The following is a 24,070-nucleotide window of genomic DNA, read 5'->3' as shown; positions in this document are numbered from 1 at the left end:
CTCCCTCCCTCCCTCCCTCCCTCTCTCTCTCTCTCCCTCCCCCCGCCCCGTCTCCATTTGCTCTACTAAAATAAGCTGTTGATTCATCTGCAACCTGTTGCAGATCCAGTGCAGCTGCAAGTCAAACACACATTCTGTTCAAGTTGTAAAAAAAAAAAAAAAAAAGCTTCCGATTTTCTTGCTGTGTTCAAATGTAGCTGCAAGACAGAATAGGAAACACAGCGCGTCAGGGGTGTTTGTGAGCCTGCCGTTCCTTCCGTCCTGTTTAAAATGGTCTGCTTCTCAGCTAACCGAGTTCAAAGGGCCGACGTCATTACATTTCCTGGAATCGGTGCGGCGGGCAGTGGAAAGTTAAACTGCAGGCAGGCAGCACGCTGACGTCAGCCCGAGTCACGCTGTGATTGACTCAGTTCTTTCCGCCCGGCCGCACGCAGGTGGGGGCTGCCACCCTCTCCGCCGGCGCCCGTAGACCCCTAGCAGGTCCCGTGAGCCTCGCCTTAACGTTCCGCTCGAGGTAAGTGTGTGCCTGGCGGGGCCGAGCGGCCTGCGCAGGCGCCTGGCGGGGCCGGAGTGCCCGCTAGCGCCGGGTCCGGGGAGTGCGCATCTTTCAGTGCCGACCCGCACCCACCCGCCCCACCTGCAGTTCTTCCCGGGGGTGGTACCCTCAGTTACAGGTAATGCTGGTGACTTAGTTACCGGCAGTTGAGTGCCAGCCTGGTGCTAAGCTCGCAGTTGAATTCCTGAAGAGTGGGTGACTGTAAACAGCTTCACCACACCTTATCTCTTCACTTAGTGGGTCTCGGCTCTCTTCCGGATGGGAACATTCCATTGTCTTGAGCAAGTAAAGCCTGTGTTAAATTGTTTTTCTCAAAGAAGTTTTCGTGAGGTTTTAGAGGGGCTATAGAATGCAGAAGCCCTCACATAACAGATTTATTGTAAGATATAGATGGACTTAAAATAATCTCAGATACTGCATGTCATATGATTCTTAGAACCAAAAGGCATTTTTGCGCATACATGTATTTTCTAAAAATTATTAGTTGGTTTAAATCTTTTTTTTTTTTTAAACATCCTTATTGGAGTATAATTGCTGCACAATGGTGTGTTAGTTTCTGCTTTATAGCAAAGTGAATCAGTTATACATATACATATGTCCCCATATCTCTTCCCTCTTGTGTCTCCCTCCCTCCCACCCTTATATCTTTCTTTACTAAGCCTTTAATTCCAATTTTCATGTCCAAACATGAGAGAGAATTATAACAAAAAATAAATGATTTGAGAATACCCAGAATATATTTAAATATTAAATTTTAAAGTAAAAATTTACATAAATGTTTAACCATTGCTTGAAAATAAATGAACATTTTTATGCATTTATGTTTACAGAGTGAACATACCACTATCCTTGAAAATATTTTTTTTCACAGTTTTACCCATAATGCTTATACATGATTTACCCATTCTAGTTTAAATTTTTCAGAATGTGAAATTTTTTAAATGTCACTTTTTTCGCAAGACCTCTTTGTGCCTTTGGAAATCATTATTTTTGGAAATCTGGTCAGTTCTCACAGAATCAATTCTATTGAAAATGCTATTTGAAAATGAAAAGCATATTTTATTTGCTTTTTCGAGGAGCCCAAAGAGCACAGGATTTAAGGGGCCTTTTCAAGGTGTAGTAGAGCAGCTTTGGGGCCCACCTTTGGAGTCCCAGTTCCGCCCCCTCCCCGTGTGGATTGCAACCAAGTGGACTGAGCTAGATATTTGACTTGCAAACTTTTTGACTATGACCCACATTTTACAGCATGATGCCATAGACCTTGTGTGTGTGTGTGTGTGTGTGTGTGTGTGTGTGTGTGTATTTATATAAAACAAGTACATTTATATAAAACAAGTTTCAAAAATAGTGCTTATCCTTACTCTATGTGATGTACTCATACTTGTCTATTCCATTCTTTTTTTAATGCTATTCTTGACCCATGAAATTAATTACTGAATTACTCATGGTCTACAACTTATAGTTTGAAAAGCTGATCTGGACCAAACTCAGGCTCCAAAATAATGACTGGCCTGGTAAAGGTTTTAGGAGCATTTGCTTACAGGATCATAGAATCGAATGTGAAAGTGAATATCTTTGGTTTATAGAATTATATTATTGATTCTGTTGGGTATAGTTTAAAGTTTTATTAGAAATAGTTCTTGGCTTTGTTCATAAGCTGATTATGTTTAGGAGCCTAATTCCATACCCTTTAGTCTCCAAGTCTAAAAAACTCTGATGAATTGTATTCAGCCTGGATTTCTGAATTGTTAAAAAACAAATATTACAACTTAATTCAAATTTGGAAAACAGTATCTTAGTGAATAAGGATGCATTTTACCTTTGTGAAAAGAGGCTGCTGGAAAAGGTTTTTATTTGGAAATTCTCACGTAAAGGAATGTTTTGGATCAAGTTATAACAGCTTCTTGAAGTTGGTAGCGAAGCAAGTTATAATCATGTTGGAAATGAAAACAAGAAGTCACTCATCTACCTTAAGTTTCCATAAAACTCCAAACCTGTGTGGAAGGTATACTGAAATTGCCTCTGTGTTATTTCCTCACTGTTTCTGAAAAATTTTTAATGAAATATAGTTTAGGATAATTGTTTCACTTTGTCCAGTTTTATATGCCTATATGAATACGTTGCCTAATAAAATAATTATGATGATGCTTTGCATTTACATAAACTTTAAAATTAAAAAAATCACTTATGGGGTGAGTGCTATCAAAGAAGCTGTCAGATCACGAGAGACCCACAGGAAGCAGTAATATGGGTTAAAGGATCAGGGCAAGCCTCAATGAAGAAACCATGTTTAAATACCGGAGAGGAGAAGCACTTTCCATGCATTCTCACTGAGGCACTTAGCGCAGATATTGTTACACTCATTTGCATGTAACTGAACAGGGATCGGATCAGAGTAGGTAAAGGCTCTCCTAGCTCACAAAGCTAGCAAGTGGTGAACCCGTTTGGGTTTTCAGACTCCTTGTCTGGTTCTGTTCACACCATATTACATTGCTGCTCAAAATCCACCTGACATTGGTAAATTAATGCTACGGTTAGATGAGTTATAATAGCATACTACACACTGCTTATAAAACATGCAAAATGAAGTTAGCATCATGTTAAGTAGTCAAAATGGATTTTTTCTAGAATATTTATTATTACTCTCAAAGGACAATAGAGCATATATTTGCTATTATAGAGAACTTTAAATTTCAATATTCATAATTTTATCTTTTTACATAGACTTTTTTTTGTCACTTTAAGAGTTTCACTTAATAAACAACTCAGGAAGGTCCCTTATATGTGTAACTTAAAATAAAAAATAATACTGGCTTAATTCCACATGGTCTGTCTGTTATAGTAATTGTAGCAAATTTGAAAATGATCAGTACTTAGTTACACTTATATAGGATTTCATTTTCCTGGAAAAAGTGGAGCAATGGAGGAGGGAAAGTTTTTGACAGTGTGAGACACCAGGCGAGGACAAGCCTGATTTGGGCATTTTGAGTACTGGTGTGGTGGTGGGGAGGAGAGGATCAAAAGGAAAAGTGAAGATGTCCTTGGTTCGCTGGAGCCAGGGAAAGAAGCCCCTGCTAACAAGTACGGCTCCTAAGTCACCTCCATTGCGTGTTACTTCAGTGTGTTTGGGATTAGTGACGCAGAGCAAAATGACATATGAAGGGAGGAGCTGCACATAGAAAAATGTTTCTATTCAGCTGATGTGCTCAGAGATCTCAATAAACCAATAAGCAAGTAATATCACCATCATTTGGGGTGTTGATAAACTGTTTCACTTTGGAAGCTATCAAGATAGGCATTTGGCTGAGTTTCTTGTTTCTTTCTTGGTTAGAAAGAAACAAACACCTTTTACTTGTGAGGTTTTCAGTTTTCTTATTACCAGTCTGATGAGATTGTATCGTGTTTCTTTGTGATCCTCCATCTTCGAGGTTCTCTTTTAGGTGATTATGCACATTAAAAAGGACATTTTATATTATCTTTTAATGATTTATTCTCTAAAGGGATATAATAAAATATAGTAGAAATTTTAAAAGCTTTTTAAGGGGCATATTTTTTAAACAAAATAAGGAATAAGAGCCATACGTTTCAGTCATTCTATTACCTAGGTTTGTTAGAAGGGAAACTCCAGGGGAAAATATGGTTGTTATATGTCTTTTAATTATACAGTATAAGCATAATTTGGAACATTGTCTTTCAGAACTTAAGGAAGGGAAGAGGAAGGGAACTAACATTTGATGAAAGCCTACCATGTGCCAGGCACTGTGCTAGACACTTTGACATACATTATAGGGTTTATTGTGAGTATTAAATGAGATCATGTATCCCCATTTTACAGATGAGGAAACTGAACTTGCCCCAAGTCACATATCTGGTAAGTGGCACAGCTGGACTAGAACCCAGACTCCAAATCCCATGCTTTTTCTGCTGTACCGTGTTTAAAGCTTGCAAAGAGAGGTATGAAGTTACTGACCAGAGTTGAGAGTCCTAGGAATTTTCTTTCCCATGAAATATTGACACTAAACCTAAACTTTTTTTTCATGTCAGGAGTTAGATGGTTGGAATCACACTGTAATTACAACTCCTCTGTTTCTAAAATGCCAGGGTAGATAAGTAATATTTAAGGGAAGACTTAAGAAATAATGCCTTTTATCAAGAAAAGTCAGTTTGAATAAATATATGGCATCTTATCGGGCTTTCCATGGCTTAGTGTTAAAGACTTAGCTATAATAACAATAGCTAATTATAGTCTTATAATAATAAGATTGCTTATTTTAAACATTCTGAATGGCAGTGGGCTTTTGCAAAACCTTGAGAAGTTCAAAATTTACTTTGTGGTGCACATGTAAACTCACAAAGCACCCATTGTATGCCGAGGACTGTGCTAGAGTCTAGGGTAAAAAGGATATCCCTGACTTGCCTTTAAAGTTTGCTGCCTTAGAATAGAATTAATGTATAAATATATTTTTCTTATTCTTCTTCAGTCATGAGCTTGAAGCCCCCACTGATGGCCCATTTATTTTCAGAAATAATTTATACAGTGAAATTCTAGCATAAAAAATAATTTGGACACTTTCAGTAGTTAAGATGGAACAGGAATTGGCCTTCATAAGAGTACAGGGATCAGAATGTGTCATCGAAGAATGTAGTATGGTTCTCTGAACTGTGATCCTCAACAGCTAACCTGCTTTAAATCACCACTGCATCCATAACACTGGAAACTAAAGCTAAGATAAAAACTTTTGGATAACTTGTTTCAAAAACAAAACTTTTTGACATTTGGATTTCCTCAAAACAAGAGATTCTCTTTGCCCATATCTTATTAACATGCTTGCTAATGTGATCATATTTGAATATATGGAATTCATCCACTGATACTTATTCAGTGACCATTAGAATAGTACTGTCATATAGATTCGTTGGGATATTACAGAAATTTATACAAATTCCTACTAATTTATACTAATTCCTGTTTCTGGCTTGAACTGATGAGCTGCAAACTGATTTTTGTTGAAGGAGATAAAATGAATATACACTATGTCTGAAAAATTGTAATAAAACTCAGTTTGTTAGCTAACATCCAGAACTAATACATCCAAATATATCATTCCCTTCCAAGTTATCATTTTAAAGCGATATGTTTTCCTGAGCTGTTGCTCAAAATGTTTTAAGAATACTTCTTTTGAAAGTGCCATTGTTCTTCCTGGTGCCAAGTTTGGTCCTTGGAGGGTAGTTTCAGCTTTTGGAAATAGGCACAATTTTAGAACCATTTCTGGTTTTAAGACCAGTGAATGAACTTTACTTTTCGCCTGCAAAGTATTCCTGCCCACCCCGACTTTTTCCTTTTTTGAAAAAATGGTTACTCAAGCATTCTGCTTTAACTTACAGTACAAAAAGTACACACAAAACTCGAACAAGCACAGCAAACCCCTCTGTACCTTTCTATTCATTGTATTGCACTCTTTGTCAGCAGTGTTTGGCAAGAGCAACCCTAGACCGAGGTCTGCATCCCTGCTGCCTGCAAATGTCAGCATAATGACACATGGACTTCTTCTTCGTTGCTGGCCATTGTTCCAATTTTAGAAAGCCTCTGTTGCCTCCAGCGGGTTCCATTGTTTAACCTTTATTATCCCATAGCCACCTTCCCTTGATGTGGATAAAGAGAAAAGGAGAGAACCATGTTGTTCTGTGCACCGTTCTAGCTCCTCTGGCAATATGATTAAAATATTAAAAAAAAAATCTTTAGTAAGTTTACAGCTGATTTTTAAAGTTATCTTCTTCAATATTTCAAAAATTTCTATGACACCTAATGAGACATATGTGTGTACAGTATTTTAAATAGACATGAAAACAAATTTAGGATTTTTCCCAAGTTTATTAATAGAGATTCTGCTGGTGATCATTATATCTATCACAGTTACTGTTTATTCACCATTGTTTATTAAATTATATATAGAAGGAAGAACCTTATAAATGATATTTTTGTAAACCTTATGAAGAATTGAGTGATCTTCACCCAAAGCCCTTTTTTTTTTTTTTTTTTGTTTTCGGGGGCCCCCCCCTTTTTTTGCCTCCCCCTTCGGGGCGCAGGGTCGGGGCCAAGGCTCAGCGGGCCCAGCTGGTCCGCGGCATGTGGGATCTTCCCGGACCGGGGCACGAACCTGTGTCCCCGCATCAGCAGGCGGATTCTCAACCACTGCGCCACCAGGGAAGCCCCCAAAGCCATATTTTTATTCTTTCACCTAACTCTTGAGCCCTAGAGGGAAGACACCTGGCATTTACCCAAAAGAAGCACATAGATCAGTTTTCGATTAAATTTTAAACTGCTTGGCTATTTTCAGTGATAATATTCTACTTAAATGAAAAAAGTCTCTGTCTCCCTTTGGGTAAAATTTTGTTTCTTACTCAATAGGTATAATACATTTTAATGACATACAGCAGTGATGCATTTCATATTTTGATTGGGATTTAGATCAGACCAATTTTTATAGGATTTTATAGGATTTTTTAACCTTTTTTCTTGCATTTAGCTTTGAGAGAGCATGTATTTTGTAATATCTCATCAAAACGTCAAATTAATTCTGGACCATACATTCTCAAAGTTGACACATTGGTGGTAGAAACATTTTTAATCACTTAAATCCATCTGTCCTTTCTAGGAACCTGTGTTTATTGCAGTAGATAGACAAATTTTGAAATTAAATTATTACACTTTGGGACTTTTAGTATTCAATCTGAATACTAAATAAATATTTAAATCTGTCATTTAACTGTGATTATACTATAATTAGAAAATGCGTTTTAAAAAATGAATACTTAGAAATGTATTATTATCCCAAGAAATCTAAGAAAGACAAAAATTATCCTTCCCTACAGAAACCAGGTTTAAGTAGAGCTTTCCTGTTTCTTATTTTGTCCTTGTTTTTAAGCTGAAAATACAGTAAGCTAGTATTTTCCTTCCAGTACCAGTACCAGTACCAGTCATCACCTGTTAATAAGACTTGCACTTAAAGACATTCAGGAACTGTTTCAGGCATGCTGCAGGGTTTAGGAAAATCTCTTAGCTGGGGTATTCAGAGGATGGAGATGTTCTTCTTAATTAAAATGTTTGCAGTGGTGTGCTAGGGCCAGCTCCCACTCATTTGCTGGAGCCAATTATTAAGTTTTCAGGATTTTTATGAACTGGTTGCAAAAACAGATATTATTAAAAACTAAAGACATAAATACATATATATTTAACAAATTACATTAAAAACAACATTAATAAATACTTAAAACTCATCATTTCTAATAATTGTATCTATGCTCTTGAGGTTATTTACATCTATTTTGTCTGTATGGTGTGCTACTTATTGTTGTATGTCTTTCCAACTCTACATTTAGTGAAGTCTTATCGGTAGCTTGAAATTGGCCATGGTGAAAGCATTTACATCATGGGAATGATAAACACTACGGACCAGGGCTTTTTTTTCCCCCTTAGAGAGCTGGTGGTTAAATATTTATCAGCACACCACTGATTTTAGGCTAAATGAACTATCAGTTGAAAAGCCTGTCTACTTTAGCCTTTGATAAAAACCTTTCAATTAAATGTATAGAGCATGCTGAGTATCATTGTTCCAAATGGTGAAGGGATCTTTGATACCTAAAATTTCTATAATGCTCAGAATAATCATCTTAAACATTAGCAAGCTCACCTCTTAAAACATGTAAAAAGAAGTATGTTATTTCCAGGTCAATTTTACGGAAAATATCAAGTCATAAGTTGTTTATATAACGTGATATTTTGTTTCATTGCAGCCACCACTGGTGACATGCCGACTTACCAGATCCGAGCTCCAACTACTGCTTTGCCACAGGGAGTAGTGATGGCTGCCTCGCCGGGAAGCCTGCACAGTCCCCAGCAACTAGCAGAGGAAGCAACACGCAAACGAGAGCTGAGGCTAATGAAAAATAGGTAAGATGTTTCACTAGAAACCGCAACCACTTAGGGGACATATCATTTATTACTGTGGGGCTTTTAAAACATTAACTTTTCCTCAGCTATTTCTCCCAAGTTACATGTTGTGTGGCATTTTATGTGGGCTTGTGCTCTGCATGTGCTAAGTAAGTCTTCTAGTCAGAGTTCCAGGCATGAAACTGTTTCATCAGCAGGCCGTACATCCTCATGTGTTTTAGGGTAATGTGTAAAAGATACATTCATTTTTTTTTTTTTTTTTTTTTTGTGGTACGCGGGCCCCTCACTGTTGTGGTGTCTCCCGCTGCGGAGCACAGGCTCCGGACGCTCAGGCTCCAGACGCACAGGCTCAGCAGCCATGGCTTACGGGCCCAGCTGCTCCACGGCACGCGGGATCCTCCCGGACCGGGGCACGAACCCGTGTCCCCTGCATCGGCAGGCGGACTCTCAACCACTGCGCCACCAGGGAAGCCCGATACATTCATTTTTTAACTGATAATGGAAGGACTTTATTACAAATAAAGATTCATTTTGTACTTGGTATTTACTTTGTGAAGTAGGTGATACGTATAATTTTTAGCTTCTTTGTGAGCAAAATAAATCTGAGTGTGAGTTCAGAATTTTCTAAGTCTTTTACATGTAGTTTTCTTTTATCTATTTTGTAACTTTGTTTTTTCTCTATTATACCCAAGTACAATCTATTCTGAAAAATTCTAGCTGGGGACAAGTACAAAGCAAGAGGAAGAGTTAAAATTACCCACAGCCCCACCGCATAGAGATGCCTCCTATCGTACATACGCTTCCAGTTCCCTCTCTCATTTTCTCACGTGTTCTTGCACATTTCATTGGCTAGAAATAAACAAGAGAGCCCCTAGGTGCACGGGATTCTGAGAAGGGTCTATTTTAGCTTCCAAATTTCAGTTTCAGAGCAGGACAAGAGAAAAGCAGATGATAAATGGCTCTTCGGTTGCTCAGTGTCTGCTGAGCAAGTTTTCAGTGCTTGTTTCTACCGTTTTTTTGTGGGTTTTTTTGCGATACGTGGGCCTCTCACTGTTGTGGCCTCTCCCGTTGCGGAGCACAGGCTCCGGACGCACAGGCTCAGTAGCCATGGCTCACGGGCCCAGCCGCTTCGCGGCATGTGGGATCTTCCCGGACCGGGGCACAAACCCGTGTCCCCTGCATCAGCAGGCGGACTCTCAACCACTGCGCCACCAGGGAAGCCCTCTACCATTTTTTTTTTTTAACTCACACATAGCTTTCACATGAGAGTAGGTCTGGTTATTCTCCCTTACTTTACAGATGAGAAACTGAGGTTCAGAGAGGTCAGGTAACAAGCTGATTAAGATCACACAGCCCAAACTGGACAGAACCTGGAACTGCAGTCAGGCCGTCTTTCCCCAGAGCCCACCCTGCACTAACACCAGGTCACCTCAAAGAGACCCCGGTGTCAGCTGCAGATTTAGCTCTATGGAGAGTATGTAGGATTTACTTATTAATGTCAAAGACCTCTTACACATTCTCTCAGCTAAATTCCTTGGCTGGCATTCATAATAGATACTTAATTGTATTTCTGCCAATCCAGCTACAGTTGTTATTGCTTTAATAACCCTGTCAGCTTTTCCTCTTTGCCATGTACTTCCTCTCCATGCTAAGGGTATATCCAGACCAATGCAAGGCCTGAAAATGGAGCTAACTATTAATAGAAGAAACAGGTGTCTTCCTTAGCCGAGACTACTTAGGAATGTACCACCTACTGGTGTGGCCATCCAGAGCTTTGTGCCTGGAATATTTTGACTCTGGTAACACGCATGCAGGCGCATGAGACACGAAGTATCCATACTCACGAGAAATAGCACAGCTTGGTAAATTACACTTGAAACATTAGACATCCCACAACACAGCTATTCGACATTTAAAATTTCATTTAGTAGTAACTTGTTTTGTAAAATGACCATCTGTCTTCCTTCCAGACCTAGAATTTAATATAATGATTTAATCACAAAAACCTTGGTGTTCAGAAATGTATTTTAGTTTCTTTGTGGAAGAGTTGAATTGTGTTCCCAAACTGGCAAACGTATAAGTGTGCTTGGATTTATTCTTGGCATTGCCGTGTGCATGATTTAGATTAAATTCATCTGTGTTTATCAGATTGTGTTCACTTTTACACTGTTAATTTTTCTGTTAACCAGTTAAGAAGTCTGAGAACCTTTCACGTTCACAGGGTGATGGCTTTGTTCTTGGCTGGGGAGTAGGGCTCGATCTTTTCCTGCAGTTCATTGGGATTTCAAGGGCTCTCTTCTGCTGACCCTTGCTTCCCACAGAGAAAACACAGATAACCAGTTGTTAGTGAGCATCAACTATCCTAAAAATAAAACAGAATTGGCCACATGTGTTGCATGTGTCACTCCTAGTCCAGAATTGCAGCAGTGCTAACTGGCATTACAGTAACTGGCGATTAGACGTTCAACACAACTTTTGCTTATACATATTTGAATTACCTGTTTCAATGTAGGCTTTTTGATATGATGGGTACGCCAAAGGCAGTTATTCTCAAAGGAACACTCCAAAATAAAGCTGTTATCAGAGGGTATATTCTCTAGAGGAGTTCAATGATGTAGTAGCCACCCCCTCCCACCCTGAAAAGAAGGAGAAAGAAAGAAAATGTTGGCCATGTCCATTGTATTTTGGCAGGGTTATGTGTGAAAATGACTAACTCAGCTCCTCTGTTTGTTTGTGTGTGTTGCTTTGGCTGCTGGTCTGGCCTTTCTCCGGGCGTGTCTGCAGTGCTTTAAATCCTGGTTAGCAGATGCATCTCTCGCGTCCTTTCCATGACTTCAGCTGTGGTGTTCTCACATTTCTGGATTTAAGTTATCTGAATTATTGAGGGTTGTATTCTGTACCCTCTCTTCTCTCCTTCCTTAGTTTTCAGAAGCAGAGTCCCTTCTATTTTGGTTTATGAAAATGTGCATGATTTGTTTATTGTTATTCTTATCCATGTTGTTTTCTAGCCGACAAACTGTTGGCTTGCAGTCATGATTGATCTTGTTTTACTGAGATTTAGTCTTGAAGAATTAAAATCTCCAGTGCTGACACTGGTTTCTAAGGATTAATTTTTCTAATCATTTTTGATCAAATAAAGTTAACTCATTGTGATGGAATATGTGGCTTTTGGTGGACAAAAATAATTAAGAGAATTGAAAAGATCTGTAAATGTTTTTGTAGAAATTCCACTTGGGGATGTGGTCCTATCGTTTCGGTTACTGAAAATCTTGCTGGTCACTGTGACCATGGGACGTGTGCCCTAAGAAAACACCATTTACAACGGATGCCGGGCGAATTGTTGTGCTCTGCCGTCGTTCCTGCTGTCTTAGGGTAACCTCCCAATGAGGCATGTGCTCGGTTACGACTGTTGTGCGGCTCCGTGCGGACATCCCCAAGGACTGACCGGCAGTTGAGTCTGGGGGGCAGAGACTCACAAGCCGCTCTGGATTGTGCTGAGAGGTTGTTCCTGTTGTCATTTGCCTTGTGTTGGTTCCAGGGAAGCTGCCCGGGAGTGTCGCAGGAAGAAGAAAGAATATGTCAAATGTCTTGAAAACCGTGTGGCTGTGCTTGAAAACCAGAACAAGACTCTCATTGAGGAACTCAAGGCCCTCAAAGATCTTTACTGCCGTAAAGCAGAGTGACTTTGACTTGGGCCTTGTTTGCCCAGAGCTCTAATCAAGGCAGGAGATGCAGCAGTCTTACTAATTGCCGTGTGGACTTGTGGAAGGGATGCTTGTGACCCTTCAGAACCCAGTTTGGCTTAGGGTTTGGAATCGCATTGGGAATGTTGTCCCAGGATTTGGAACACCACGATCACATTTACCAAGCTTACTTCAACCTCCCTGTCAGTAGCATGCATGTGAAAAAAAATGTTTTGTTTTTGCCCTTTTGCTTCTACTCTCTTATAGGGAAGCTGCTAAAGAATGTCGACGTCGAAAGAAAGAATATGTCAAATGTCTGGAGAGTCGAGTTGCAGTGCTGGAAGTTCAGAACAAGAAGCTCATAGAGGAACTGGAAACCTTGAAAGACATTTACTCTCCTAAAACAGATTAGTAGAAATATTAAACTATGAACTGATTGCAATATGTACAGTTGCTTTTGAAGGCAATACAATATAAAGCCAGCAAGAATTATGGCTTTTTTTTTCCCTTTATCATTCATCGTATTTTCTAATCTCTAACATTCCCAAACTGCTTCACTGTACGTAGTTAACTCTTAGCTGTAACTTCAATTTTTTAAAAGAGGCAAACTGTAAAAAAAAAAAAATTCTTAAAATGCAACATTTGTAAGGCTTGTTCCAGTGCCACATATTTGCAGTTCCCGATCTCTGTGTCATGAACAGTGTCCTATGCAATAAAAATTTTTTGCAGGTCTTTAAAAATCATTTTAGGAAAGGATGATCAAAGATAATGCATCCAGCAGTACAATAAAAGTAAACCACAAAAAATACCTCAGGAAAGAACTGAAAGAAAGAAAGAATTGAAAGAATCTAATGACATGCCTATGTGAAAATAATAGCCTATAAATGAATTTATGGCATTTGCAGATTTTTATATTGGTTGCTTTGTAAAGAAAATATTGTATTGCTGTCCTTGAATGCCATAGTTGAAGAGAGTTTTTAATAGAACCATGTTGGTTACACTTTGTAGTGTTTGGTGCTCATTTAACTATCTGAACATATACTACAGTTTTTACTCTTGTGTAACATAAAAGATCTTGCAGAAGTTTTTAGTGTCGGTTTGCTATTACATGATGAACATTAACGCAAATTTTAATGTCTGTCCTGATTTAAAGGTTTAAGTTAGAATTGTATTTGCATACCGTCAAGGGGGTCCACTGCCGATTTCCACAGTGGGTCGTGATCTCCGCAGTGTTCTTTCTGCCATCTCATCAGAAGCTCGGCCCCAGGGCTTTTACACAGAAGAGCAGCTATGAGAGGTTCAGCTGGTATGATGGAATAGGCCTTTCTGCAGATGGTCTGGAAATCTCCTGCTGGTGGCCCTCTATTTTGAGTTTTGGCTAACAACCATAGGAGTTTTGTTTTTTGTGTTTTATAAATTTATCTATTTATTTTTGGCTGCGTTGGTCTTCGTTGCTGCGCGCAGGCTTTCTCTAGTTGCAGCGAGCGGGGGCTCCTCTTCATTGCGGTGCACGGGCTTCTCACTGCGGTGGCTTCTCTTGTTGCGGAGCACAGGCTCTAGGCACGCGGGCTTCAGTAGTTGTGGCTCACAGGCTTAGTTGCTCTGCTACATGTGGGATCTTCCCAGACCAGGGCTCGAACCAGTGTCCCCTGCATTGGCAGGCAGATTCTTAACTACTGCGCCACCAGGGAAGTCCCAACCATAGGAGTTTTAAAGTAAAAACTAAAACAACGCAAAATTTTATTTTCCACTTCAAAACAGCTACTTTTAGGTCAAACATTTTTTAGTCTGCACATTCAGATGAAATTCATTACATGGGGTGATTACTGGTATCCACATTTCATCCTGCTTTTATAATAAAAAACTTCAAGGTATAAGCCCAAACAAAGCCCTAACCACAAGATGCTCTGTCACCTCATTCTCCAGTGGGACATATGTTGCTAGACTTGCTGCATTTTCTGCTGTGACTCCTGACCTGTTAAGGCTGCCCCTCCCCTAGTTTCAGTAGTGGAGCTGGTCATTGTGTGGAGCTGTGTGTTGCGGGGTAGAGAGCAGGAGTCTGTCGTGCAGAGTCTAAGTGCTATCCCCACACCATCATCCCCTTCCCTTATCTGCAACTCCCAGGAGGTCGGGCGGGCATGCCGTTTGGGGCTTTCTCTAGAAATACTTATTCATCCTACAGAGTCTGAGCTCTGAATATCTTATATCTCAATTTTTGTCTTTTGTTCTACAGAGAAGTAAGATGAGGAAAGAAGACAAGAAAGAAAAAAGGAAAGGAAAACCCCAGGTTTCAGGTGAAGGAAAATGGTGCTTTGTACTCACACATTCATCGTTCACACAGTTCACTCATCCTTTCATTCAGTTAATCAGTCAGTCGGTCACTGTAAATGACGTGTGCTCAGAATGTAGACACCAAGAGGGCAACCCAGGGATGTCGAGGCAGGAGACGCTCTGTGTTAGAACTGGAGGAAGCTGTAGGCAAGGTCAGATGAACTCTTCCTGCAGGAGGCAGACTTGGAAGTGAGTGGTACTGCTGGGGGGTGGGGGCAGAGTGGTGCATCCAGATGGGGTACAGAGCAGGCACGCCCCAAAAGGAGCTGGAGTCAAGGAGATGGGGGAGGTGAAGTTAGGACTCACCAGGGGTTGGTTTGGTGTAACAGAGAGCGTGCGTGCATATGTGTACCCCACTCTGTCGTCTCAGGGGAAGGAGATTGCATCTGACTACTTGGGGCCCTACATAGCTGATGTCCCCCCTTCTCCACGGTGGCTTAAACAGTGAGGAAATGTTATCACCTCACAAAACCCCAGGCGCAGAGGTGGGAGATTCAGTGTCTCAACCCGGCCTCACGACCGTTGGCTCCCTGTGTAGCTGGTCCCCCGATCCCGATATTGCTGCCCGGGTGCAGGCACCAGGGGGGCAGCTGGCAGCTCCTCTACCGTTTGTCCTGTCTTAAGAGCAAAGGGAAACCTGCACAGAAGACCTTCAGCAGTAGACGCCCATCATACTCCTTCCGTAACTGCTCACTGGCAAGGAGAGTGGAATTAAAAGCTCTGGATTACTAGTGAGGATTCAACCCCTGGGGTGGGGAGGGTTCCAGGCTTCTGCGAAGCATATGGCCAATCGGTGCAGAATAGAACTGGGTTCTGCAAGACCAGGGTGTGGGCAGCTGGCGGCGTCTGCCATATGGGTGATGTTTGAGGCCGCGGCTGGTGGGGAGCTGGGAAAAGCTGTGTGACTCGGGGCTGGAGCCAGGCTGTCGGAGCCGCACGGGACTCCTCCAGATTCCGGCTCATCTGATTTGTCCCTGGAAGCGGACCTTTTGCTGCTAGATTAGCATGATTCGCTAGGTCTCCACCCAGCCTTAGCAGATGCTGCCTACAGCCTCCTGGTGGCCAGAGCGAGCCGTATGTTGGAAGCCGTGTGAACATGGCTCATCTTGTGCAACAGTGTTGGGCAGAGTCCAGAGCTGTCACTGCATCTGTGGCTTTTTTTTAATCCTAAGAGTTTCCGCATCTGGACTTCTGGAGATAGAAATTACTGATCCTGGGTCAGGGGATTAGACCACTTCTGCCCACAGCCCTGTAGTTATGGGGTGCACGGGGGAGGCACGTGAAGCTCGCCTTTCAGCTCACCAGTTCCCCGGAGGGAAGGTGTAACCTTTTAAAAATACAAATTGTGGACTTGCCTGGCGGTCCAGTGGTTAGGGCTCTGCGCTTCCATTGGGGGGGGCATGGGTTCCCTCCCTGGTTAGGGAACTAAGATCCCACGTGCTGTGGGGAGCGGCCATAAATAAATAAAAATACAAATTGTCTCTTTTTAGTTTTCAAAAATCAACATGTTAAAAAATACTTTAATTTTTAATATTGGTAAGATGTACTTGAGGTTCAAAATTCAAAGTAAAAAGTCTGTCTCCCATCCCTGGCTCCAAGCCACCCGGGAGGCAACCACTGTCACCAGTTTCCTTTTTGTGAAAGAGATTCACCTGTTTACTTAGATTCCTGTCCCATCTTCAGGGCTGTGGGATGAGGAGTTTCTGGGAAGAGACACAGGGAGTCAGTCAGCGTGTTCATTCCTTCAAGTCTACAAGTGACAAGGGGTCCAGGAGGAGGGGACCAGGGGCCCTGGCAACACTGGCCCTTTGCTGGCACTTCCTAGACTCTTCCGTTACGTCCTGAGTCCTGTGGATGCTCTAACCACGCAGTTGTCATCATCAGAAGTAATCGCTGCCATTCACTGAGTGCTTTCCCTGTGCCAGGCACCAAACCGTGCACCCTACGGGGCTTATCACACCTAATTCTCGTCAGTGTTGGTGCTTTTATCATCATCCCCATCTTGCAGATGAGGAAGCAAGCTTGGAGAAGGTAAGTAACTTGCCCAAGGTCACAAAGCTGTTAGGGCTCAGGGCCAAGAGCACAGCTGGCAGGGAGCGAGGGAGCCGGGACCCAAAGCAGGAAGGTAGCCGGAGGGGGTGTGTGCTGGCCAGGTAGGTGGTTGGTGGAGAGAGTTCTGTGGTCCAAGCGGGTGGACTTAAGAGCACCGGAACCTTTCCTGTTCTAACGGATAAAAGCAGGCATCCTTTCTCTCTGCTGTTTAAAATCCATGACGCCGATCAGGAGCAAATGATCCTGCAGTTTTAAGGACTAGCTGTTGGGATATCAATCAAAGCTACAGATGTACACATTGAAATAGAATCCTCAAGCTAAAAGAGGTCATAAAGGTATAACTTACTCCTTTAATTTTATAGGCAAGGAAACCAGATTTTAGGTTGATTTACTTAAATGTTTATAGTTATTGGGAATGGAGAGACTCAGAACTCTTAACTAGTGTAGTCATCTTTATATCCCCATGATGCCTCTCTTTTTCTATAAACTGGGTTTTCGACCAGCTTTTGGTGAATGCATAGCTTTCTAGAAAACATTAGCTCTTGTTGTCCCTGAAACAACGGGAGGACGCTGGACCCAATGGGAGGATGCAGGACCCTGCTGGACCCATCGATTGCTGACACATGGCACAATGTCTCTAGAACAGCTGGCTCTTAATGAGGCTCATGATGAGTCCTGCTTTTACTGTCTGGTGAGCTCTGATGGGTCCTGCTTTTAGTGTCTGGTGAGCTCTGGGAAGCACTGACATGGCAGTCTAGTGTCGGGCTTGACTTGGGAATAAATTTTTAAATTCTTACCTTTTATTTATTCATTCATTCATTTATTTATGGCTGTGCCGCTCGGCTTGTGGGATCTTAGTTCCCCAACCATGGATCAAACTGGGGCCCAAGGCAGTGAAAGCACTGAGTCCTAACCACTGGAACACTAGGGAATTCCCAAATTCTTCCCTTTCAAAACACAGTAACTATTGGTATACTTTTGAGGAAGTAAGTAGCCCAGATAAGGAGGCTCTTAATGAAAATATGATTTTTATTTATTTTTTAATTTTTGGGCCATGCAGTTCCCTGACCAGGTATTGAACATGGAACCCCATCAGTGGAAGCGTGGAGTCCTAACCACTGGACGGCCAGGGAGTTCCCTGAAAGTGGGCTTTTTAGATAGAGGACAACATGAGTGTGCCCATGTGTCTATTTGTGTTTATCATTCCCTGTGTTGAGATTTGGTTCAGCAGCTCTGGACGTTCCTATCTCTGGCCAGTACCATGCCTGTTTCTGCAGACACTCATTTTGGAGAACACTGACCACGTGGTCTGGGTCAGGCCTTACACCATCTCCCTCTAAGCCATGGTTGCCCTTGAGTGGCTGTTCCTAGCCTGCATTTATTGAGCACACAAGATGGTTTAATGCCACAGCCCTACATAGTGTATGTGCTGTTTCTGTAATTCCTTTTCTTTGAAATATTCTTAGTCTATGAAGACTCCAAAAACTCGTGGGTGGGCTCGTTCTCTGTCTAGCTGTGACCCGCCGAGGCAGCGCGGCGGCATGGGGACGGTAGCCTTGCCCCGCTACTGCAGCACTAGGGTGTCAGTTGGTCCCGCCCAGAACACTTCAGTTCTGCCCTGCAAGGATAGATATATTTAATAACTGATTGGTGTGTCCCTTTAATGTAAGAAAATGGAAACTGAACAGCCAGAGGAAACCTTTCCCAACACCGAAATCAATGGGGAATTTGGTAAGCTCCCTGCTGAAGATATGGAAGAGGAACAAACTTTTGAAAGATCTAGAAACACTGATGAGATGGTTGAGTTAGGCATTCTGCTTCAGAGCAAGAATGCTGGGGCAGTGATTGGAAAAGGAGGCAAGAATATTAAGGCTCTCCGTACAGACTACAATGCCAGTGTTTCAGTCCCAGACAGCAGTGGCCCCGAGTGCATATTGAGTATCAGTTCTGATACTGAAACAGTTGGAGAAATTCTGAAGAAAATCATCCCTACCTTGGAAGAGGGCGTGCAGTTGCCATCACCCACTGCAACCAGCCAGCTCCCGCTCAAATCTGATGCTGTGGAATGCTTGAATTACCACCACTATAAAGGAAGTGACTTTGACTGCGAATTGAGACTGTTGATTCATCAGAGTCTGGCTGGAGGAATTATGGGGCTCGAAGGCGCTAAAATCAAAGAACTTCGAGGAACACTCAGACAACAATCAAGCTTTTCCAGGAACGTTGTCCTCAATCCACTGACAGAGCTGTTCTTATTGGAGGAAAGCCTGATAAGGTTGTAGAGTGCATAAAGATCATCCTTGATTTTATATCCGAGTCTCCCATCAAAGGACGTGCTCAGCCTTAGGATCCCAATTTTTACGACGAAACCTATGATTATGGTGGTTTTACAATGATGTTTGATGACGGCCGTGAACGTCCCGTGGGATTTCCCATGCCGGGTAGAGGCGGTTTTGACAGAATGCCTCCTGGTCGGGGTGGGCGTCCCATGCCTCCATCCAGAAGAGATTGTGATGATAAGAGCCCTCGCCGAGGACCTCCTCCACCTCCTCCTGGACGAGGGGGCCGGGGTGGTGGCAGAGCTCGGAATCTTCTTCTTCCTCCACCACCACCACCTAGAGGAGGAGAGCTAATGGCCTATGACAGAAGAGGGAGACGTGGAGACCGTTATGATGGCATGGTTGGTTTCAGTGCTGATGAGACCGGCGACTCTGAAGTAGATACCTGGAGCCCATCAGAGCGGCAGATGGCTTATAAACCACAGGGTGGCTCTGGATATGATTATCCCTATGCAGGGGGTCGTGGCTCATATGGTGATCTTGGTGGACCTATTATTACTACACAAGTAACTATTCCCAAAGACCTGGCTGGATCTATTATTGGCAAAGGTGGTCAGTGGATTAAACAGATCTGTCATGAGTCAGGAGCTTCGATCAAAATTGATGAGCCTTTAGAAGGATCCGAAGATCGGATCATTACCATTACAGGAAAGAACACGGGACTAGATACAGAATGCACAGTATTTGCTGAGCAGAACAGTGTGAAACAGTATGCAGATGTTGAAGCATTCTAATGCAAGATATTTTTTCTTTTTTATAGTGTGAAGCAGTATTCTGGAAAGTTTTTCTAAGACTAGTGAAGAACTGAAGGAGTCCTGCATTTTTTTTTTTTTTTATCAGCTTCTGTTTAAAAAGCCAACATTCCTCTGCTTCATAGGTGTTCTGCATTTGAGGTGTAGTGAAATCTTTGCTGTTCACCAGATGTAATGTTTTAGTTCCTTACGAACAGCGTTGGGGGTTGGGGGCGGGTGTGCAAAAACATTGAAATTTTGAAACAGCAGCGGAGTGAGTGAATTTTAATTTTTGTTCATTGTTGGTGGTTTTAAAAAAAAATCCCCCCATGTAATTATTGTGAACGCTTTGCTTTGTGGACACTGTCACATTTCGGGGGTGGGATAGGGAGGAAAAGTAACAATAGTCCGTATGTCCCTGGCATCTATTCAGAGCAGTGTGCAGAATGTAATGCTCTTTTGTAAGAAACGTTTTATGATTTTTTTTTTTTTTTCTGTGCAGTACGCGGGCCTCTCACTCTTGTGGCCTCTCCCGTTGCGGAGCACAGGCTCCAGACGCGCAGGCTCAGTGGCCATGGCTCACGGGCCCAGCCGTTCCGCGGCATGTGGGATCTTCCCGGACCGGGGCACGAACCCGTCTCCCCTGCATCGGCAGGCGGACTCTCAACCACTGCGCCACCAGGGAAGCCCCCGTTTTATGATTTTTAAAGTAAATTTAGCGAACGTAAAAACAAAAACAAAACCTCATGGGTGATATTTTCTGCCATGGACTCTCCAAGTCCAAAGCCCGAGGAAGGTAGGGGGGGTAAAAGGAGTTTTCTCTGATCTAGTTTAGTAAATTATGTGCATAGTAACTCTGGGAGGTCTTGGGTAAACTATTATGAGGGAGGGGCAATAATTTGACAAGATTTGGAACCCTATGACTATAGGTTTTCCCCAGGAGTATACAGGTACACAGTTACTTGCAAATACAACGAGCTATTTGGTATAGGAACCTTATAAATTAGTTCTAAGTCGTATATTTTTAGCAAATAAATGACTAAGATGAATCAACCACGTATCGGTAAATTGCCAATTTTGCTTATAATTAGTTACTTTAGGTGGTTAAAATATAATGGAAAATGAGACCAAGGTCAAAGAATTCTGCTCACCGTCCTACCTATGGGTGTCACTCAGCCCTGACGGTGGATGGCATTTTATCAATAGTTCTCATCTTAACCTGTCATCAGACTGTCGGCCTCGTGAGGATCAGCTGAGCATGATCACGTCACTGAAGTTATTGACAATACTGGGAAAATAAGTGTTTCATTCACTGAGGGAGAGCAGTGATGTTTCAGTAGTTAAAATACTAAATATCATATGATATCGCTTATATTATGTGGAATCTAAAAAAAATGGTACAAATGAACTTATTTACAAAACAGAAATAGAGTCACAGATGTAGAAAACAAACTTATGGTTACTGGGGGGAAAGGGGAGGAGGGATAAACTGGGAGATTGGGATTGACATATACACACTACCATATATAAAATAGAGGGCTTCCCTGGTGGTACAATGGTTAAGAATCCGCCTGCCAATGCAGGGGACATGGGTTCAAGCCCTGGTCCAGGAAGGTCCCACATGCTGCGGAGCAACTAAGCTCGTGCACCACAACTACTGAGCCTGCACTCTAGAGCCCATGAGCCACAACTACTGAGCCCGCATGGCACAACTACTGAAGCCCACGTGCCTAGAGCCTGTGCTCCGCAACAAGAGAAGCCACCGCAATGAGAAGCCCGTGCACTGCAACGAAGAGTAGCCCCCGCTCGCCGCAACTAGAGAAAGCCCGCGCACAGCAAGGAAGACCTAACACAGCCAAAAATAATAAATAAATAAATTTATTTAAAAAAATAAAAAGTAAAAAAAATAAAATAATCAACAAGGACCTACTGTGTAGCACAGGGAACTATATTCAATATCTTATAATAACCTATAGTAGAAGAGAATCTGAAAAGTATATATATAAAACTGAATCACTTTGCTGTACAGCAGAAATTAACACAACATTGTAAATCACTATACTCCAATAAAAATTAAAAACAAACAAACAAAAAAATACTATATCCTGTTAGATGCTGAGGTCAGCATTTGTCTTGTTATCTTAACTTGAAAGATGAAGAAAATGTGACTGGAGATGGAGGCACTGATGATATTTGGGATCTCTTAGAGGTTAGATTAGTGACACGAAGTAATGATATTGAAGTTGTCTGCCTTTGAACGGTTTCAATTCAGGGACTCTGATATATGAAATTATGAGTAATAAGAGAATATTAGAAATCACAAATTTTAGAACATTAATCCATTTCATTGTTTGTTTAAGAATGCACATTTTACTATCCTTTTTGTCACTTAACCAGCCAGTGTTAAAACACATTTGATTTTCCACAGAGGTTGCAGCTTTTAGACAGTGTGATTTTTTTTGCAGGCATGTATAGCTCTGTATTATTTACAAGCTTTCTTTTATCCTTTTATTGAGATGCCTGAATTGGTATTTCCCAGCTGGACTTTGCTGGAGTTTAGACCTTGAAGGGCAGAACGCAAATCTACTTTATCAAGGGTACATAACCTGCCTAACTCGTTCATTTTTGCAGTCAAGAAACATGGCTTACTTCATTAAACGCTGGTGCTCTTGCTCCAGAAATACTCATAGGATTGCAGCAGTTTGGTGGGGGGACAAGGGGGGCAGTCCGCAGACCAGTGTGGGTTCCCAGAGCACCCAGCATGGTGATAAGGGCGAGGAAGCCTGGGCTGCAGTGTGGACTCTGCAGAGCGGCCGGGGCACCTCCCACCCACCCGGGCAGGCCTCAGCCACCAGAGCACAGGAGGACTTATGTGCAGTGTTTTAGACAGAAGGCTTTTTTTTTTTTTAAATATATTTTTTTTTATTTTTGGCTGCGTTGGGTCTTTGTTGCTGTGCACAGCTTTTTCTAGTTGCGGCAAATGGGGTCTACTCTTCGTTGCGGTGCGCGGGCTCTAGGCATGCGGGCTTCAGTAGTTGTGGTGCGCGAGCTCAGTAGTTGTGGCTCACGGGCTCTAGAGCGCAGGCTCAGTAGTTGTGGTGCACAGGCTTAGTTGCTCTGCGGCATGTGGGATCTTCCCGGACCAGGGCTCGAACCCGTGTCTCCTGCATTGGCAGGCGGCTTCTTAACCACTGCACCACCAGGGAAGCCCCAGACAGAAGGCATTTTCACTGTAACTCATCACTCGAATACTTTCTGCACTGCGCTTTCACTGCCGAGGGCGAGGGTTCAATCCCTGGTCGGGGAAATAGGATACCACAAGCCGCACGGTGCAGCCAAAAAAAAAAAAAGAATTCTCTCCTAGTTTTTATGAAATTCTCAAATTACAAATGATACTTTACCATTCTTTATATCACAGGAAGCAAAATAAAACCAAATCAGTTAACTGTAAATGGGCATGAACCGTCTTAGTGGAGTGGTGGAAGTGTTCTAAACCTAGATTGTGGTGATGATTGCACAGCTAGGTAAATTTGCTAAAAATCATTGAATTGTACACTTAAAACAGAGGAACTGTGGTATGTGAATTACATCTCGGTAAAGTTACTCACAGAGCCCAAATTAGTTGCAGTGCATCATATGACCACAGAATGTCAGCAAAGATTTTTCCGTAAACCTATCTCCAAGGGGGACATAATCAACCACGGCTGTGGCTGCTGCCCTTCACCACAGAAATTCCTCTGTCCTGGGTCTCAGGGGCTTGAAGTTACCAAACACCAGAGTCAGGTATTAGGAATAAGGAAATATTTTCAAATATTGGCTTATGCAAACCTACAATGATCGGAGCTATCAAATCGTTTAATCCATGATATATACAATTAAGTAAAACTCACACCACAATAATCTTCAATAAGCAAACTAGAAATTCAGTCCTATTGGAAATATTAAAGTCCTTTAAAACTAGTTTTGGACTAATTATACGTTCTAGTAAATATTATACAAACTTAAAAAAATTTTTTTTTTCTTTTTTTCATTTTTTTGTTTTGTTTTATTTATTTATTTTAATTGGGCCATGTATCTTTTTTTTTTTTTCCCCTGTGCTGCATGGCATGCAGGATCTTAGTTCCCCGACCAGGGATTGAACCCGTGCCGTCAGAGCGTTTAGTATCCCAGACCTCACTGTCTCATGACTTTGATTTCAAAGCTTTCAAGTCAGGCAGTGGTTATTTTTAACAATTCATCCTGGGGGGAATTCCCTGGCCACCCAGTGGTTAGGACTCCATGCTGTCACTGCTGAGGGCCCGCGCTCCACCCCTGGTCGGGGAAATAACATCCCACAGGCCTTGTGGAGCGGCCAAAAATAAAAATAAATAAAAAGAAAAAAAAATTCATCCTGACTAAAAGAACTACAGCAACAAAACCAAAAGCAA

The 24,070-nt window shown here is 42.0% G+C and overlaps 1 protein-coding gene and 1 pseudogene across 27 annotated transcripts in view; both read left to right on the top strand.

The window, feature by feature from the left end:
• The window catches only part of CREM (cAMP responsive element modulator), a 66,042-nt gene extending 52,766 nt beyond the window's left edge, over positions 1–13,276 (top strand). For 5 of the 27 annotated variants that reach the window (XM_027121707.1, XM_027121706.1, XM_027121723.1 and 2 more), the window contains 3 exons: positions 4,392–4,427; positions 8,351–8,507; positions 12,458–13,276. In XM_027121707.1, coding sequence (XP_026977508.1) covers positions 4,392–4,427; positions 8,351–8,507; positions 12,458–12,602 — 338 coding nt within the window. In that variant the 3' untranslated portion in view covers positions 12,603–13,276. Of the gene's footprint in view, positions 1–4,391; positions 4,428–8,350; positions 8,508–11,729 lie in introns of all 27 variants that reach the window. The other 22 variants (XM_027121711.1, XM_027121714.1, XM_027121704.1 and 19 more) reach the window with 8 other exon arrangements.
• Positions 13,277–17,280: 4,004 nt separating this feature from the next.
• LOC113628305 (heterogeneous nuclear ribonucleoprotein K pseudogene) lies at positions 17,281–19,955 on the top strand (annotated as a pseudogene).
• Positions 19,956–24,070: the final 4,115 nt, after the last annotated feature.

The sequence above is a fragment of the Aethalodelphis obliquidens genome, unplaced genomic scaffold, assembly GCF_003676395.1.
Source record: "Aethalodelphis obliquidens isolate GAN/ISIS:26980383/991018 unplaced genomic scaffold, ASM367639v1 scaffold23, whole genome shotgun sequence".
Taxonomy (NCBI): Eukaryota; Metazoa; Chordata; class Mammalia; order Artiodactyla; family Delphinidae; genus Aethalodelphis; species Aethalodelphis obliquidens.
Note: the sequence above shows the minus strand (reverse complement) of the source record. Positions and strands in the feature narration are given on the sequence as shown.